The following is an 18,995-nucleotide window of genomic DNA, read 5'->3' on the forward strand; positions in this document are numbered from 1 at the left end:
TTGATGAGTGAGTCACTGACAGAAAAGGAAATCTCTTGGTTTGTGCTAGACTTTTGCATTAGCACTCTGTTAGTTGTGACTATGAAACATAATTGTACCCATACCCTTAAAAAAGAGAGAGAATGAAAATTTCGGGCAAAATCTCAGAACTCTTTCAATAGGGAAAGTAAGTTAAGTTGCTGTTTTTTCCCTGTGGTCTTTGTCTTTGAGAAATGTAATATAGTCTGGCAGTCTGTACGCTGCTAGTTAGGGAGCATATGATTATTTTATTATTAAGCTGACTAGCCTATATTCTTTTATTCCAGAATGCTTCCAGGACCACTCATGATGTACCAATTTCAAAGAAGTTTCATCAAAGCAGCAAGTAAGTCTTTTTTTGTCTCAGTCTTAAGGGGAAGAGAATAGAGTTTGGTATTTCAAAGAACAGTCAGTATCCCAAAATAAATATTACCTAATCCTTCATATTCTGCATGTAAACTGGCCACATAACGTGCGCATGAGATGCTGATGCAGAATCAAAAGGAAACAAAATGAGGATTGTTAAGGACCTTGCTACCATGTTAAATTTACAGTGGAGGGGAGGAACTTCAGAAGTGTTTTCTTCGAGGGGGGCGGGGAGGGGAGGGGAGGGAAGTAGGAGAAAAAGCAAGTTTGCCTTTCTAGCTTTGATTATTGGAGTTCTGACTGCTTGGGTTTTTTCCAGCCTTTGAGTAGCATTTTGCAGAATGAATCAGACATTGCACATTACCTAAATTGAGCACTGGAAATGTTTCCCTGAATACGACACCATTTATATAACTTCACAGTCCTCTTTCCATTATGTCTTCCACTTACAGCTTCTGATCATTCTTCAACTGTATCGTCCAGGTCCCTAGTGTCACATTACTGGTATTAAAATACATGGGGATTAGGTGCAAGCTACCCTAAGTATCCTGGAATCTGTCTACGTGGGGCAGTCCTCTTGTAAGGGGGCAGAAAGATTCTCTCAGATTTAAATCTGGCGTGAATTCTCACAGTATTATCATGTCGACGGCTTGTGCCTCTCCCTGGTTCCTCTCAGCCTTTAGAGTTTGTTTACCCTGGTAGCTACTACTGGCCTAATTTAGTAGTACCTAATGTTCTGGTGGCCTTACCTACTTATAGTTGTCCCTTAAAACAGGGAGGACAAAGACGTGAGCAAAAGCTGGGAATGAAGATGGTGTTTATGTGATTTTTTTTTTTCTCAGAAAAATTGCAAACCCATAGCAACCATTCTCTAATTAAACCTCACATCAGTCCTATAAATAGGTGTGATGAGTACCATCAATCTATTTGCCAGAGCAACAAAGCCACTTACCCAAGTTCACCCAAAGGAAGGTGACAAGTTATGATTTAGGTTACATGTTGGCTGGCAGAAAGATTTAAATATTTTATCTGCCATTGCTTGCTTTCTACCAGGCTGGTTGTCATACATGGTTTGAGAATAAAGGACATTTCCTTTGATTTTCATTATGCTGTCTCGGGGTGCTATTTTGATACTTGAGACCCTTGCAGTGTTGTTCACATAAGATTTGTTTATCACTTTACAAGTGCATGAAGTTCCTTCCTTCCTTGAAATGAAGCTGTCCCTCGAGGGAGCCAGCTGCTCCCAAGCTTGTGCCCGTTCTGGGTGTGCAGTTGACTGGCTCCATTTCATCACGACATCATCTTGGCTCACATTTTTTGATGCTAATTTTTATGGTGAACCCTGTTCCAGAAAGCACCATTAAAAGGAACTCTAGATCTGGTCATGCCAGTCAGACAGTATGCACGCAATACAGGATCATTAATCTTTGAGGAATGCTTGGTCTGTTGGTGCCCAATCTTTGGTTTCTCTTGATTTTTCCATCTTATAAAGTAGTTTAGCTGTGACACTGATAAAATATTGCCTCCCTCCTTCCTTTGCAGAGCTAGAGAACCAGGAATCTCGGATCTCTGAAATCCACAGCCTTGTTCATCGGCTCCCAGAGAAAAATCGGCAGATGTTACAGCTGCTCATGAACCACTTGGCAAAGTAGGTTTAAGACCAATTGCTGGGCATTTTCTCACCCCTGAACGTTCTTATCTTAGCGAGAAAGCTGGTCTCAGTTCTGCCTAGGTTTCCCTCTCCCACTATTGCGTCAGGCATGCTGGAGGCTTAGGAAAGAAACGTGTGAAATGTTAACTGCAGTGAACAGCAGCAGAGCCAGATGGCCTCCGCACAGGAGGCTGGGGGAGTGCCCGTGTGACCAGGTCACCACGCGGAGTTTGTAGGGGTTATGTGTTCTCATGATGATAAAGGGCAAACAGGAATATGTTGTGAGTTTATAAAACTTGGCTTTGGAGTGAGGAGGCCTGGACTCTGGAGCCGACTCTGTTCTTAACAAGCCACTTCTCTATTTCTTGGTTTCTTCATCTATCATATGTGGATAATAGATCCCCACTTTATCTACAAGGTCATTGATTTTAAAGGTTACGTGCATTAAAGCCTTTGAAGAAGTGTAAAGAAGAAAGGAATTATTTTTGGCAAATCTTCATTTGCCCTCTGAGATAATGAGAGTGTTCAGTAGGGGTCTAATGTTCCTGCTTAGGGGTATTTGCACTCTTGGAATGGCTTTCGATTTTTGTGTATTTACTATCGCTTGACCCTTTTGACTGGCTTTGCTGACTTCCGATGCTGTTTCAGTCGCTGCCTGTGTGTATGTTCTAACCTTCCATTGACTTTGATGGTATGTTCTTGATTGCACACTGGAGCACAAGAAAGGAATGAGAGTAAAACAGTTAACCTAAATCATTAAGCTCATCAATTCAGCTAAACTGATGTGCTGTAAATTAGCTCTTCCCCACACTGTGCTCATGCCATTAAGTTATTTCTTTGGGATAAGTTGATATTCCTCTGAAGGAGATTGTGATGGTTGGTTTTCATATTTCGATCAAGCACTGGGTATTACCTTTGGGGAAGAGAATGTTTATATACCATAAAGATTTCCACAATTTCCCCATTTCCACAAAGAAACAGGAGTGTTTTATGTGTTGGTGGGAAGCAATCGGGTAGAGCCATGGTTGCTCCATTATTGATCAATTTTCTTTTCTTGCCTGGTTGTGTCAGAACTGCATGTTCAGGAATAATTAAAAAACATGGTGAAGAACATACAAGTTTACAGGGGAAGGATGCCCTGAAAATGTCAAAAAACCCTGATGAAGTGTGTTTAAAATAATGGGAACTGCATTTTACAAAGTAACTGCAGATGCGCTGAGAGGCCAGTGCTGTGTCTATTCCACACAACCCAGAGGGAGACGTTTGTTAAACAGAAAAGCTGGTTGAGATGTTAGTTGCAAAGCTCTGCATGCTTAAAAGGCAAGCCCCCAGACACAGGAAGTCCCCGGTGCAAACTCCAGCCAAGTGTGGGGGTGCTCGTGACTGCTTTGTGGCCCCTGGGTCTTCAGGCCTGTTGGGAGCAGCTAGAGAAGAAGAGTTAGGAACCAACTGAATGCAGAGGCTCTTTTCAAGCTGGGCAGTTGGAAGGAGAGCTTAATTGGAAGGAGAGACCAAGAGTGAATGGTGATTCAGAGAAGCAGTATTACATTTTTTTCCATTTTTAAATTGCCCTGAGGATTGTTAGGACTCTTCAAAGAAGAAGAAAAAAAGATTTTCCAAAAAAAAAAAACAAAAAAACAAGCAACAACAACAAAAAAAACAAACCCTTAAGGTAGATCTTGAATAGTTGAGCCTGGTGGATGGCTCACTTTCTTCTTCTCTTCCTACCCTTTCCTCCCCTAATCCCATTATGTTCAGTCCATCCTTGTTCCTAAGCTAAGGAGTAGTACAACTGAAATTATGCAGGTTACAGCTGTGACCTTGACTTTTTGCCTTCTAACTAATGGAAACCAATTTTATTGCTGGAGTGATTTATTTCATAGCATTTCTGGAGCATGATGTCTTGGCTTTGAAACTTGAGAATGATTTTCTTTGGTTTTATGGCATTTCTTTATTTATTTGATCATGAAGAAGTTTACATATAGACAAGCGCACGCACCATCATGGGAGTTGGTCAGAGCTTATGTCAGAATACACATACTCGAGGAGTTCTAAGCATGCTGTGTTCTTGGTCTCCCAAGTCTCCAGATTAAAATATCCTTGCGATATCTATAAATGAGCACTGTTGAATCCTGTAAAGGGTGTTTATTTAGGTCTGAAAAAATGCCTTGGCACCCAGAGGAGTTCTAAGATTCCACTTAAATTCTATTCTCACTTACAGCACTGTCCTTATTTTAAAATCAAGCAGTAAGGGAAAGTTAACTTGGGACAAGAGGTTTGTCTGATTCCAGTCTTCTCAGGTTTAGACTTACCCTGGGATATGCCTGAGCTATTGTTCCTCTGCGCCGCTTACTTAATGGTCAGCTTCCTTCCTAAGTTTTGGTTTCAGGGCTGATTCTGCTGGAAAACCCAGTGTTTACTTCTCTCATTACCTACTGTTTGCCTTGTGCATCTCGGGATTCTGGTTCAAAGGCAAGACATTTTGTATTGTGTATTTTTTAAAGTACTCTTTTCAAACATTTTCCAAAATGAATTTCCTTTAGCTCTGGTGAGAGAGTTAGGGCTTTTTATATTTAATCCCAAGTAAAAATGCATTCAGAGGGGAAAAAAAGTCTTGGAGGGAAAGGATCAAAACTCCAAACTTCTAAAGCAAATGATTACCAGGGTACAGCCAAATCACAGAGATCTTGGGTTTCTTTCAGACCTCAGAGGGAACATAAAAATTATAGGAAACCATGCACATATTTTTGTAGTTCCAGCTTAAATCTACTATGATAATTAGATGTTTTCTATTTGGATCTTGGAATCCAATATGCAGTCTGGAGTCACGTGCCTCAAAGTGTGGTCAGAATCACCTGGGTGCTTGTTTACACTGACATTTCTGAGCCCCACTGTGGGGCTACTAAATCAGGCTCTCAGCCTGGGAATCTGCATTTCTGATTTATTTCTCGGATAATTATTGTGTAAACAGTCTTTTGAGAACCACTGGCTCAGAGAATGGGTCATATGCAAGGATTTTCTAAGAGAGAGAAATATTGAGAGGAATGTGAATTGGGATTTAGGAGGGTATTAGAAACAGAGAAGAAGTTCAAAGCAGTAAGTTCAAAAAGGAGATTTTATTGTCATTAAATTAGTAAAAAAAAAAAAAAAATCCAGTTTTTATTTCCCAAGTCCTTACAGTTTGACTTTGCATTACATTTAGTTTTCGGCAAATGAAATCATGTTTAAGGCATTTTTAATTATGAAGAAAATCACCCCCAGCTAGCTGTGGATCCTTGTGCAAATTATTCTACCTTTTTGAGCCTCAGTTTCTGAGTTCCCTTCCAATCATGGGCTTCTGTGTTTTCATGGGAGGGGGCAAGAAAAAAAAATCCCAATCTGATCATTGTAGAAGGAAAAGAGTAGATGAGTAATAAAGACTAATTTCATGGTAGTTTCATAATGTTTACATATTATGATGACTCCAAGTATGTTGTATATCCCCACACATACCATTCATGGTGGCTCATCGTAACTTCATTACAGTGTTTATGCTCTGAGGGAGGATTTCAAAGGACTCTTCATACATCAGGAGTGGCTATTAAAAATACCTTTTCACAGCTGGTTTTCCCAAAATGCTTATTGAGAAATAAATCTTAGTTTCTTTTCTCTTTTGGAACAGCTATTCCTTTGTTGCAAGGGTGTTGTTGGAGAGGCAGAGCACGGTCTTGCATCTCTAAAGAGGTCTTGGACCACTTAGGATGCTTTGGGCTGCAAGAAACAGAAAATCCAATTGAAAATGGCTTGAACAATTAGAGGATCTGTTGTCATTACCCAAAAATCAGTCCAGAAAGTTGGTTAATTTCTTGGCTCATGAAGGACTCAGGCTATTTCCATGTTCCTGCTCCACCAGCCTCATTGTGTTGGCCAGCTCCTCTCTCTCAGGGTCATCATATGTTACGTTGTGTCCTTGCATGTGCTCCTCCAAAGGCATTATTTTTTCTTTGAGTCTCCTTGTAAGAGCTATGATGACACTTTTCCCAGACATTCTCAAGTACACTTTGTGTCACATCTCATTGGTCCAAAGCAGTCACTGGCCAAAGGGAAGGGTACCACCATAATTATTTTATGCCAAACAAGATTTATCTGCACCACTTGTGGGAGGATTGGATGTCAGAATAAAAGCAGACTTTTGAGTAGGCAGCCCACAGTGTCTACTTAAAGGAGTCTTGGTAAATAACATTCAACCGAGAGCATGTCTGTTGAATGATCTTTGCAGATGTGCTAACTCAGTTAAGACACGGGACAAAAAGGCCAATTTGGGAGGAGAGATTAGTGCATATGCGGTATGGGCACATACACGCTAAATTATAAAAGATTTCGGGGAGTGGAAGGTAAGAGAGAGTAAGGAAGAGGACAAGATTGGCTTTAGTCCCATTGCCTCTTGCTAATTCCTTATTGTTCTTTTCATTACCCAGTTGTCTAATGTTTCTTTTGATCTTCTGTTACATGTTGTGACTTTCCAAAATAGACACAATTCTGTAGATTGCAGGGTCATGAAGGAATACTGGGGGGGCAAATGCTTGGCATACAAGTGAGACCTTATCAAACTATGTAGACCCTATGGGCAGAAGTTTTCAAGGGTTGAGCATCTAGTGGCTTGCCTTTTCTTTCCTCCCCCATTCTTGTGACTAGAGTCTGAGCACTACCAGGCATCCCTGCAAATCAAGAAGGATGTATTCATGTTTTCTTAATGATCTAGAAACAGTGAATTGGGTTCATGTGCAAATGCCTGTGGTTATAAAGAAAATTATTGCCAGGCCTTGGCACCAAGGAAGATGAGCCCTGGTGGTTAAGTAGCATTCCTTGAAGTTCTTAAGAAGGGGTCAAAATATAAGGAAGGTGGGCACTGATGCTTGGCATTAGCACGTATCTCACAGATACTCTAATATTCCTTCGTTCTGCATCCCAAGTCTAGAAGATAAGATTTGGTATAGTGATGATCTGTTAAACACGTGAGAACAGCTAGTGATTTCTTTGCCATCAAGACTAGTCCAAACAAAATAGCTGTGGAATTTTACAAAGCACATTTAAAGAAAACAGTGCTTTTGAGATGATGGCTTTCTAAGATGGAAAGCTCCTGTGAACTTCTCTGGCTGCCTTCCCCGAGTCGTACATCCTGGATTCTGAACCTTTGTCCTCTCTGGTAACCACTGGACACCCCAGTGCTGCCAGTGCAGAATTGCTTGGCTACTGGACCACTGATGGTGTGGCCTGATACCCAGACGGAGCCGCATGGACCCCATGCTCCAGTCCCACCTGGCTTTTCCCTCACTGATTCCCACCCTGAACTCAGTTCTGGTGATTGTAACCCTGGTCTATCTCTCGAATCCATCTACTGTTCTCCGTCTCCATCACTAGCCCCCTTGTCCAAGCTGCCATCATGTGTTTTCCAGGCTGCTTGCAAAGGCCTCCTCCCTGGCTGCTCTGTCTGGTGGAGCCCTGGCCCCCCTCCAGTCCACAGAGTGTGTGCTCTGCTTCCAGGGAACTTTGAAAACTGCACATCTCGGCATGTGATTCCCCTGCTTACAAAAACTTCAAAGGCAGCTTCCCCATTGCTTTTAAGATAAAACCCTGGAAATGGCCTCCAAAGCCTTGTCTGGACCGGGCCCTTCCGGAATTTTCAGCCTCATCTTGTGTGGCTCATGATCGCCATCGTGCAGCTACTGAGTGGCGCACAGTAGAACTCATGGATGTGTGCTAGGCAGAAGCATGAAGAGTCCCATGATCACTTCTCAGACATCCTCCTCCCTGCTCCATCTTTCTGCAGTTCATCTTCTTCTGTCTGGAATGGCCTCTCCCCAGCGTCTGCCTGCCAAAGGCTACCTCATTCTTCTAGCTGCAGCTCAAATGCCATTGCCAACAGAACCCTTCCTGCCACAAGTGACCTCTCACTTTCCTAAGCTTCCACAGCCTTTACTTGTTCCTCTCTTTTAGTGTGTCACATACCACCTTGTGGGACAGTTTGCCAGGTGTGTGTCTGTCACTCCTGCTGGGCCATAAGCTCCCAGGGGATGAGCAGGCGGTCTGTCTCCCCTGTCTTTGTTTCTTACCTACAAGTTGCAAATGGGGCCTGTGGCCAGAGCAGCCCCCACATGTGTTTGGTAGTCATGTTCCACACATCGCTGTTTTAAAACTTTGAGCAGTTTTCCCACATTTTTAAAGGGGATGATTTTACTTGCAAAATTCTTATCTCTGTGCTAACAACTGGCTGGAGCAGAGGAGAAGCCACACCCTGTGCCCCCTGGGCTCTCCTCCAGTTGGCCCCAGTTCCTGACAGTCCTATTGTCTCTTGTTGCTGGCCCACTTCTTCCTTGACTCCTACCTGCCTGGCCTCAGTGTAGGCATTTGGGTTTTCCACCCCTGGCCTACCTATTTGCTGACATCGGAAGAGGAGCTTGACATGGGGTGAATCACATAAGTGAGCAAGTGGAAATGGGCCGGGAGAGTTACTTCCCTGACCGGCTCTTTTTTCCTCCTGAAAGATTTATTATTTAATATTTCTGATTGACTGAAGGGCCCTACAAGAAGTGGGAGATACTGCTTCCAGGCCGATTTATAATTATGTGTTTCGGGGAGGGAGAAGTGTGTATTTTTTTAAGACTAAGAATGGGATTCTCAGAGGACCTTCTCCAGCTATTTTTGGCAGAGCCAAAGGAAAATCTATTTAAAGGGACACTGCAAAGAGGACAACCACATATTTTAAAGCAAACAGGCAACTTAGCACTTTAAATTAATGGAAATGCAGAAGAAGAAATCAGAGCTGAAGCCTTATGTAGCCTTGCTGCCAGACCTTCACTTACTTTCAACCCAAGAATTTCTCTATTCTATGGCTTTCCAGCCTTCAGAGTTAGGAGAAAGAAAGATACAAGATCAATTTAAATTTTTTGCTTTAAAAAAAAAATCAACAAAATTTCTGAATTCAAGGAACTAAATCCTTCACATCACAGGTAACACCCATTCTGAAAGGGGAAATACTTGACTTCAAGCTGTTAATGCTCTTAGAGCTCCTTTGATTTGGGTCTCTTGTTTGTTTTGAGTTGTTCCACTTCTATTTGGATTTATTTTTTCAATGACTTTCCTGTTTTCTGATTCACCCTTTCCTTTTCTGAACCCACGGAGTTCCCTCCCAAATTCAGGGAGGAATGGGAAGAGGACACTCTCTTTTCTTTTCCTAGTTGCTGGCTCCGTTAATTTTGGGGATATTATAAAAGGCAGCGTATCAACAAAAATGAACATGACTTAGGTTTTGCCAACGCTTGGTAGGTTTCTTATGCATTGCAGGAGCAGATTCATTAAATACCTCTCCTTCTGGTGACTAATTGATCCACTTGCACTGTTTTGAGCACTGGAGTCCTGTCTTGCGGCATCCTCTTTCTATTGCATTGTGAGTGTTATCTGTGATACTCACTTTCTTATCTCAATTGATTTCTCCCCCTTCTTCAGAACTATCGTGGCTCAAATGTGGCAGGTGGCAGACTTCTAGGTATATGAAGTTTCTCTGTAGGGGCCGAGAGCACAGTGGTTAAGACAAAAGTTTCTAGAGCCAGACTGCCTGATTTTGATCTCGTCTCTTCTCTAACCTTTCATGCATTACTTCTCTATGCCTAAGGTTCCTCATCCACAAAAGAAGATCATATTCTATCAGAAACCTTGAAATTAGCACGTCAGATTCTCTTGGCTTCTCCTGTTTGGATTGCAGCCACCCCCATGACGACCAGTTCTGTGTGTCCTCCGGTTCACTTTGTGCAAGTGCACATGGATTGCTTGTCGCCTCATGCCCTCGCCCAGGGAGGCAGGACACCGAATGACATCCACGTGTAGAGCCTGGAAGCAAGGGGATGTGAAAACATTCTGAGGGGACAACCTTTGGCCAGTGGGAGCTGGGAGCTGCGGGTCCTAAGTAGCAGTCAGCGTACAGCCTCTATGAAGATGGTCCCAAGAGACTGAGCAAGTGTTGGTGCTTGAACCAGGGGGTGGCTCGCTTCTCTGCTCATCCCCCTAAGAATCCTTGAGTAAAGTAGTGTCATAAAAGCCTTTATTAACCATTATGTGCCACATAACAATGTTCCGATCAATGGTGGACCACCTCTGTGACCTTGGTCCCTTACGATTATAATACAGTATTCTGACTGTACCCTTTCTCTGTTTAGATATGCTTAGGTACATGGATACTTATCACTTTGTTATAGTTGCCTGTGGCATTCAGTGCAGTAACATGCTGTACGGTTAATATCCTCGTTGTGCATCAGGCAGTACGGCATAGGTGTCGGCACAGTGACAAACTCGCCTAACAACACACTTCTCGGCATGTATGTTGTTAAGCAACCCATGACTGTACTCCAGGTCTCTTTTTGCAGAAGCTAAAGTAAGACAGTAATAGTGCCTGCCCGCTTAGAGTTGTGGTGAGGCTTAAATGAATTAATCCACATAATGTTCTTAGAAGAGTATCTGGAACATGGAACACCCCTCCACAAATGTTAACTTTTACAATGTGTCTGAGAAATCAGGGCATGGGAGAAAGAGGGTCCTGGAGCCGTGCGTTGAGGTGAGGGAAGGTGGGTCACTTGTCGATGCGGTGGAAGCAACCAAGTCGCTCTTACTTATGTTATCGGCAAACAAAGCCCTTGGGGCTGGATGCTGGAGACACAGCACATGCAGCTCTTGTCCGCTTGGGAGATTTCTGTGTGTGCCTGTGTTTATTTTTGCTTTGCTTTTGTTTTCTTGGCAGTTTGTGTGCATTTGGCCCAAAGGGGCCGAGCATCTCACCCTTCCTAGCAAAAGATGAGCCAGCACAGGGCCAGCTGGGAGAAAGGGCTGTCCATATCTGGTTTCAGATCCTACCTTATACCGAGCCTCACACTTCCCTGTGAGCGTCAGGGCTCTTCATGATTCAAATGCCCCGTGGAGTGGCGCACCTGTTGGAAGGAACAAGCCATGTGGGGCCGATTTCCACGGAGGTTCGCTCCCCTGTCCCCCACCCTCTTCCCCTCCTGCCTCATTGTCGCAAGGCTGATTTCATCTCAGAAGCAGCTGTCTTTGCTGCAGTTTAATAACTCTTAATTTCCTGGAGGGGGATGACACGTTATATCATGAAGACTCATCTTCGTCTGCATGATCTGGAAATTTCCACTCATCTTTGTGATCTTTGAAATGTGTCTCTTTGTGGGAGAGTCTGACTTTCCTTGTGTCTTACTCAGTTTGCCTGCCTTCTCAGATGCCCTTCCCAGAGTAAACATTACCATCCCCTGGGAAGACGGTTCTCTTCGCCTCCCAGCTCGCCTGAGTGCAGTCTGTACGTGGATTTCCTTCGCTCAGTTACGGAGATCTGTGTTGATGTCTTAGGCTACACTCTAAGGAAGTTTGTGCACATAGTCAACCTCATTCTGTCTTGGTAGATAACTTTTTCACTTTTTCAGTTTAACTGGGGAAAAAAAAGGGTTTGAAGAAATGTTCAGCTTGTTTGGTTTTTGATATCAGTCCTTTCTGCTTCCTCCCATGTCTAGAAATGTTTTTCTTCCAGCAGTTTAGCATCCTGATTTATTTAGTATTTCCAGTTTGGTATTGTAAGTGTAAATTTTTATTTCTTGGTTTTGTTTAGTAGTTGGTAGAGGAACCTAAAATGTTTGGTCTTGTTGGTATATTGCAAGCAAGTCTTCCTGTGTACTTGGAGGTACATAGGATTGGGAAGAATAGATCACTATTTTATTCAAGTCAGATATTCATTAAGAAAATGGGACACACTCGGCCTCAAAAAAGAGTTGGTATATTGGTTCTTTGGCTGTAAGCAACAGATGTCAACTGTGGCTAATTAAAAAAAATAGAAGAAGAAAATTTATTAGAAGGCTTCTGGTTAATCACATAATTGAAAATAGAACTGAACCATCACATATTGCAAAGTAACCTCAAGGGCCCTTATGGTGCCTGGCATCTTACTAGATTTACTTTTTTATAAAAAAAAAACAAAACAACAATTTCTCAAATAGTTGTGCTTGCAGTTCCCAAATCCTCTCTTCCCATTCATTCTCTCTTGAGGCTCAGGCTTTTAGACTCACGGCTCCACTGAAATGTGTCATGTCAGTGTTGCCCATGAGCTCATGTTGCTAAATCAGTTTCAGTCTTCCCTCCCTTAATCATTGCAACGGAATTAACACAGTTTCTCATGCCCTCCTCCTTCATACGCTCTCTTCACTTGGCTTCCAGGGCACCACACTCTCCTGGTTGTCCTCCTGCCTCCCTGACTGCCCCTCTCAGTCCTGTTTGCTGTGCCCAAGGGCTCAGTGTTGAGTCCTTGGACCTGATCTCCCTCCATCCATCCTCTCACCTCCCCGGTGAGGTCTTCCTCCATTGCTTTAGGATGGCAACCTCCAAGCCCTGCACTCCATACCTACCAGCATTGCTTAATTTTTTTCCGTAGCACATGGAGAACTGCCACCTCAACTGCCTTGCATGCTGCCTGGTTATGACCTTTCCTTCCAAATTGTTGTCTGTTGTACAGGGTCATTCTCCCCAGTCCTAGCCAGATGGTTAATGAAGCAGAGAACACGGGCAAAAATGTAGATTACCCCTTCCTCATTATGTCATTAATATGTCGTGACTCTTAACATGAATAGGCACATCAGAAATTGTTTTAATTATGGTTAAGTTTGATCTTACTCAATTGAAACTTAAGGCAAACCTTGTACAAATATCTGCATGCTTTTTGCTCCTTCTAATGCTCCCCCTTAGGGGATGGGGGAATCCAAAAATGAATCCCTAATAAACTAATCCGTAAGGGATGCAGAATAGTGCCTCATTTTAAAATAAAGCCAAAAGAAAAAGTTCCTAAGTGAAGCACTTTTGGTTGCAGAAATTCTAAGTTCCATGCCAGTTACTGTTGAAGGAGGCTGTCCCTGTGTCCTTGTGGTTTTGGGGATTTGAGGGCTCGTAGAGATCTGTGATTTCTAGTGTTACTGATAACCAGCAGCATCTCTGATAAAGCTAGCTTGGACAGAGCTGGACCGAGATAAAGAAACGGGACAGTCCCGCTGGCTTCACTCATTTCAACATGTATTGATTTGTTGAGCAACTGCTATGGACAAGGCACTGACTTATCCAAGAGGCTAACTATTTCTATTAGTGGGAGCATTGGCCCAATCGGCAAGAGGTTCTAATCCTGGGTTTTTACAAACTCATTTCATGAATGGTCTTCGGCTAGTTTATCGGACCTTCAGTTTCTTCATCTACAATATGAGAGGGATTATTTTTATATTAAAAAAATGTACGTACGCACACTACATTCAAGGAAAACAGAGACTAGAAGGACAGCCACTGATAACTTGGGTTTTCTTCTCTTGGCTTCTTGATTTTTGAATTTTTATAAAATAACCATATATACTATTTAAAAAGTTATAATTATTTTTAATGAGAGGAGCAGACTATGTGACTCTGAGCCCCTTTTAACTTCGGAGACATCTATGATTTCATGTAGCAGGACTGGGTAGGACAGGGCAGGACAGTCAATCCTTGGTTATTCTGAGACAGAATCCCTTTTGTCTGCCTTCACTCCCTGACTTTTGTCTGTTTCTCTGCTCATTTGCATTTCTCCCCGAGAGTGGGCAGCAGGGAGGACTGTGTTTCACCAGTGCGGAAATGGTGCTAAAACTTTTTAACTTGAAAAGGTTTTTGTGTTTCTTTTTTTCATTTTAACTAGCATTACTAATGACTTTTGACTATAGTATATTTTTTCTGACTTATTTGGCCGTTAATTAAATGTGAGCTCTACTGTCATGCAGAAGTGGTTTAAAAGAAAAGAAAATTAACAACAAAACTGCATTGCTTGTGTTTCTATTTCTGCCTTGTTTCTTTTTGCCCTACTTACAGGTTTTGTGAGGATCCCCACTGACTTTTCATCCATCATAGACCCCTCTCTTCTCTTTTTCTTCTTCTTCATCCATTCCAGTCTATCTGGTATCCTGAACTTTTTCCATCTACCTCTCTGCCCAGATCTGCTGGAACAGGGGTTGGAACACCCTGCTGCTGGTGTTTTGTGACCCATAAGCTAAGAATGGCTTTTACATTTTAAAATAATTGAGAAAAAAATCAAAAGAAGAGTGATATTTCATGACACATGACAACTATAGGAAATTCAAATTTCGGTGTTCATAAAGTTTTATTGGAACAGAACCACACTCATATTTACATATTATCTATGGCAGCCTTCGAACTACAATGGCAGGTTGAGAAGTTGCAAGAGAAACCATATGGGCCGTAAAGACCATTTACTCTTTGGTCCTTTAGAGAAAACGTCTGCCAAAACTCCTATGCTAGGGACTCCTTTTTCATTGGCTGTCTTAGACCTAAGACCCGTTCAGATGGGCTAACTAGTCCAACAGCTGTTTTGTCAAGTGCCTACAGCATACAAGATGCACTGTGCTAGACACAGGTATCCAAAGATGAACATGATACCTTCCCTGTTGGGAGGGAGAAGCTCATAGCTTAGAGGGTGGGCACGTCCACAGGTAAACTACAGCCCAGTTGTGTGTGCTAGTGTCTAGGTGTGAGTGAGGTGTTGTGGGAAGTCGAAGGTGGAGCCTGACTCTGCTTGGGAAGGCGGGAAGAGAGGAGGTTATCATTAGATAACAGATAACAAAGCCTGGATAGCCTAAAGCTGCATTTTCTTCTATGTTGGTTACTTTTAATTATAACACTGGAATTGTTCCATTAAAGTTAATTGTTACCTAGAATAAGAATTGTCATAATTTTAACAAGTGTGCCTTTATCATTCCAACTGCATATAAAAATTATTACTCTATTATATGGCCAACATTTTACAGAACTATGTAAATATTGTACACAATGATTTTAGTTTATTATCAAAATATGAAATTTTCTTTTAAGAATCACTAGGCTAGAATAGCCTATGATTCTTATGAGCAAGGGGGAATAAACTTTTAGGTTAAAATTGCAATTTTTATTTGCTTTACATTTTTTTTAAAAAATGTTTCTCAGTATATTTAACAAAGGCTTAATTACTGTACTAGGGGTGTTTGTTTTTTTGTATAAAAAGGCGATCACTGGGCTCCATTCAAGATCTCCTGAATCATAATGTGAGAGGGGGCAGGGATTTCTATTTTTAATAAGCTCCCAAGTGATTTCTATCTATATTAAAGTTTGGGATCTGTTACTAAGGATAATACTGATTAAAGGTACATTTTTAAAGTTATTATTAACTTTTGTTTTTTAAACTCTCTCTTTTCTTTCATCTCTGTCAGGCCCTATAATACACCAAGCTTTTTAAAGTTCTCCGGAGGAGGCAGTGACCTGTTTCGGAAAGATTCCTGATTTTCCAAAACATGCCCTCTCTCCCTCTTCTCTTCCTTTCTCTTTTATTTTGGAAAAAGGGAAAAATGTACAAAAAATAATTTGGAATATATATTTGTTTTGCTATATATAATTTTTCATGTATATATTTATAATACATGGATATATATTTATATGATAGTTAACATTTGTCATATCTGTTCCTCCCCCTCAAATGTTAACATTGAAATCCTGCTCCCTGCTCCATTCCATTGCCTTTGCCCTCCTGTGGATGGCATTGACATGAATTTTAGTGTATATCCTTTTGAACTATGTTTTGATACTTTAAAAGTGATTTTTTTGTGCCCAAATATAGACATCTGATATTTGTGTGTGTTGTCATTTCCAAAAATGGTCTGAGAATGTATACCCTCACATTTTTCAGCTTGTGTTTTCCACTCAATTTTATCTTTTTGAGATAAATCCTAGTTCATTCCTTTAAATGCTGTGTAAATATGCCATGCGTTATTTATCCCTTTCTCCACTGATAGGCAGAATTGTTTCTAAATTTTTCACCATTATCAACAGTGCTACACCAAACATCCTTGCAAACATCCTTTTGCCCATGTCTGAGTTTTGGCGAGATGCATCCTTACCTAGGAATGGAATTATAAGGGTATGCATAGCTTCTGTTTTTCTAGATACTGCCAATTATTCTCCATCATGGCTGAATCAGTTTATATGCCTGACATATTTTTCATTTTGGATCAAAATGAAAAATCCATAGCTAGATACAGAATACTTCAGATGGCATTGACTGTGTCCCAGACATTTTTGAATGCATCAAATTGTGGGAGCCGGTAATTACCATTTAACCTGAACTGCAAAAGATTGAAGCAGGTCAGCTAGGTGCCAGGGGTTGGAATGAAGGTTGGTGGAATTGTGTTTCAGGTGGAGAATTGGAACAGCTTGGCTGGAGACCTCAAATATCAGGGAAGAAAAGAGAACCAAGGAACCCCAAAGGGTTGAATCTCTTCATGGGATTATGGATGGGCTGATGTGGAACCACCCAGAGAGATCTGACATACAAACGCCCCAGAACCTGTCCTTCTCATTGTCCTCACTGGCGCTTTGGCAGGTCATGCTTATTCAAAAATGTAAAGGCTCTTAAACCTCTGCCACAAGCCTCCATAAAATAGCCCTATCAGAGGCCAAGCGCAGCAGACACAACGCAAAGAGCTCACTGTAAATGACTAGGGCTTCTGGTCTAATCAGGTCACCATGGCTATGGGATGCCACCTCTCCTGGCTTGCAAAGATGATAAGGCCCTGCCAGCAGCTTTGTAGAAGTCTCTTTTGAGGATGGGTCTGGAATTTCAGGCTGGCATGAGCAATTTCTAAAAGTAAACTTTGTAAAGAGAAGCTATCTTTCCAACTCTGGGTCTGCAGAGCCATCTGGACCACCTAGAGGGGTCAAAGGCCAGGAGCACCTGCTGCTCTGCAGCCTCTTGGTGATGGGGGAGGGGGCCCTAGCTGTTGGTGCCTGGGCTGTCCTCCTGTGGGATGCAGGCCGAGTATCCCTCTCCCAACCCTGGTTTCCAGGAAAGTGCCTGTCTGCCTCTCACCTTTGCTGCCTGCCTCTAAAGACCAGTTAGTCTCTGCATGCCCTCTCATATGTTCTACCACCACTGAAGTGAACCAACAAACTACTGTGCTTTCCTACCTTCTGTGAATGGACTGGAAGAAGGGAGGGAGGAAGGATGGAAGGAAGCTAGCAAGTTAGTGAAGAGAGAAAGAAAAATCTTAACAAAGATTAGGTTCCTGCATTACCCAATCAATAATGTTCTGGTAACTCAATGAAAAATGAAGTTCAGCTGCAGGTGAAGTCAGGCACACCAAGATGATGCGTTAGCAGGGCTGGGCCTAGGGGAAGGCAAGAGAGAAAATCCGAGGAGGCATTGACCTGCAACAGTCCTGAAAGTGAGGACACGGGATGCTCTCCTGCCTCACACCAGTCCTGGCCCTGGCTGGGTTTAAATCCCCACTGTGGGGTCAGCATCCAGGCTTGAGTTCTTCCTCTTCTTCCTTCAGCTGCGGACATTGCTGGACAGGACTAGAGAAGAGGTGGGTTCAGTCTGTCTTGTTTGCCATCAGAGACTATAGCTGGTATTTTATAGCTGTCTATGGGAAAAAGGGTTGCAGATACAGAATTATGTTTTAGAGAGAACTTTTCAGGAATGTGTCTGTTGCCGCTTAGCATGGATAATTGAAAATTGCCCCCCTTCCTTTAATATCCGTAATCAAAAGCTGGCTCTGTATGACTGTGGCAAAATAGGAACAGGTGGGTTTGATTTGCTTAGGAATTGGAAACTCAACTTTAGAGATTTCTTAGCATCTGAGCTCTCTGGGTTCTTAAGTACTTTCTGGATGGCTGACTGGTGAAGCAGGTGTTGGTGTGGTGGAGCCACTAAGCTTACATTTTTGTTTCAAGGAACCAATCTTCCATTCATGTACATGATCCCCTGACCATGCTCTGCAAATGCAGAGTCATTTTTAGCTGAGTTGGGCAAGAATAATATTGGCCATGGAAGAGGTGCTGGGATTATCATCTTGTCTCAGGTTTAGCTTTTCTTGTTCTTTTGCAAAACCAGTCCGCAGAAGACCTTTCCCTCCCTCCTTTAACTTGTGCTCTGCTGGGCAGAGTCAGCTTGGAAAGAGTGGAGGGATGGGAGGGCACAGAGGATCTGTGGAGTTGGACAGCAAAACAAGTTAGGTGGAGAAAAATGTTTTTTCTCTGTTTTGAAGTAGTGTGAAGTAAGCACTTTTCTCCCTTGGAGACGGCTGGAACAGAGACCTCCCCATCTTTCCCCTTCTCCGTTTCTGCCCTCCCCTGTGTGTCTGTAAACACCTTTGTTTGCCGGCCTTCACTTTAGCCATTGCTGCCAGGCTAAAAGTCTTTGGTCTTTGCACTTAGAATAGGAGAAAGGCAGATGGGGAGATCAGCCGGGAAGCTCGGTTTGCCATTTCAGAGTTAACCGTGCTGTGCAGCTAATTTGATTATCGCATTTAAGTGAAAACACCTGCAGGGTCTGCCGGACAGAGGACACCCAGCCTGGTATTGTCGGCCCCACACAAACCCTTCTCACTGTCAGACTGTATTAAATAAATAGGTTTTTAAACGTATGTGCCTTGTTCAGGCCTTGGAGCAAGCGCTTGCACCGTCTCAGTGGCTCCTTGGGTTAGAGCTACGTGTGCATCGGGCCTGTTTTGCGTTTGGACTACAGCCTCAGCATGGTAGTATCTGTGGAAATTGATCCGGCAGTGCAGTGTGCCTAGGGAAAGTGAGCTTGTGTGACACAACCTTTGCAGGGCCGGTGGGGGAGGCCAGACATAGGAGATGAAATGCAAAATTCTCCTGATGCCCAAAGCCTAGGCTCATATTGCCTCACATGGTCTTCTCCCCCTTGAAAGACCAGCCAGCCGTCACATAGCTCCAGGGCACCTGGGTGGGGAGGATCCAACCTGCAGCCTCAGGAGTGCGACCTGCCTCTGGGTGATGAGGGACTTTGAACTACTCGAACATGAGTTCCGATGGCCATTCTAGCAATAATCCTCGTCCTTCTGTCGCCTATAAGATGGGA

At 42.7% G+C, this 18,995-nt stretch overlaps 1 protein-coding gene across 5 annotated transcripts in view; it reads left to right on the plus strand.

The window, feature by feature from the left end:
* Nucleotides 1–18,995, plus strand: part of ARHGAP26 (Rho GTPase activating protein 26) — a 371,806-nt gene that overhangs the window by 234,055 nt on the left and 118,756 nt on the right. For all 5 annotated transcript variants that reach the window (XM_045551097.1, XM_045551096.1, XM_045551100.1 and 2 more), the window contains 2 exons: nt 306–364; nt 1,927–2,032. In XM_045551097.1, coding sequence (XP_045407053.1) covers nt 306–364; nt 1,927–2,032 — 165 coding nt within the window. The remainder of the gene's footprint in view (nt 1–305; nt 365–1,926; nt 2,033–18,995) is intronic.

The sequence above is a fragment of the Lemur catta genome, chromosome 5 (genome assembly GCF_020740605.2).
Source record: "Lemur catta isolate mLemCat1 chromosome 5, mLemCat1.pri, whole genome shotgun sequence".
Taxonomy (NCBI): Eukaryota; Metazoa; Chordata; class Mammalia; order Primates; family Lemuridae; genus Lemur; species Lemur catta.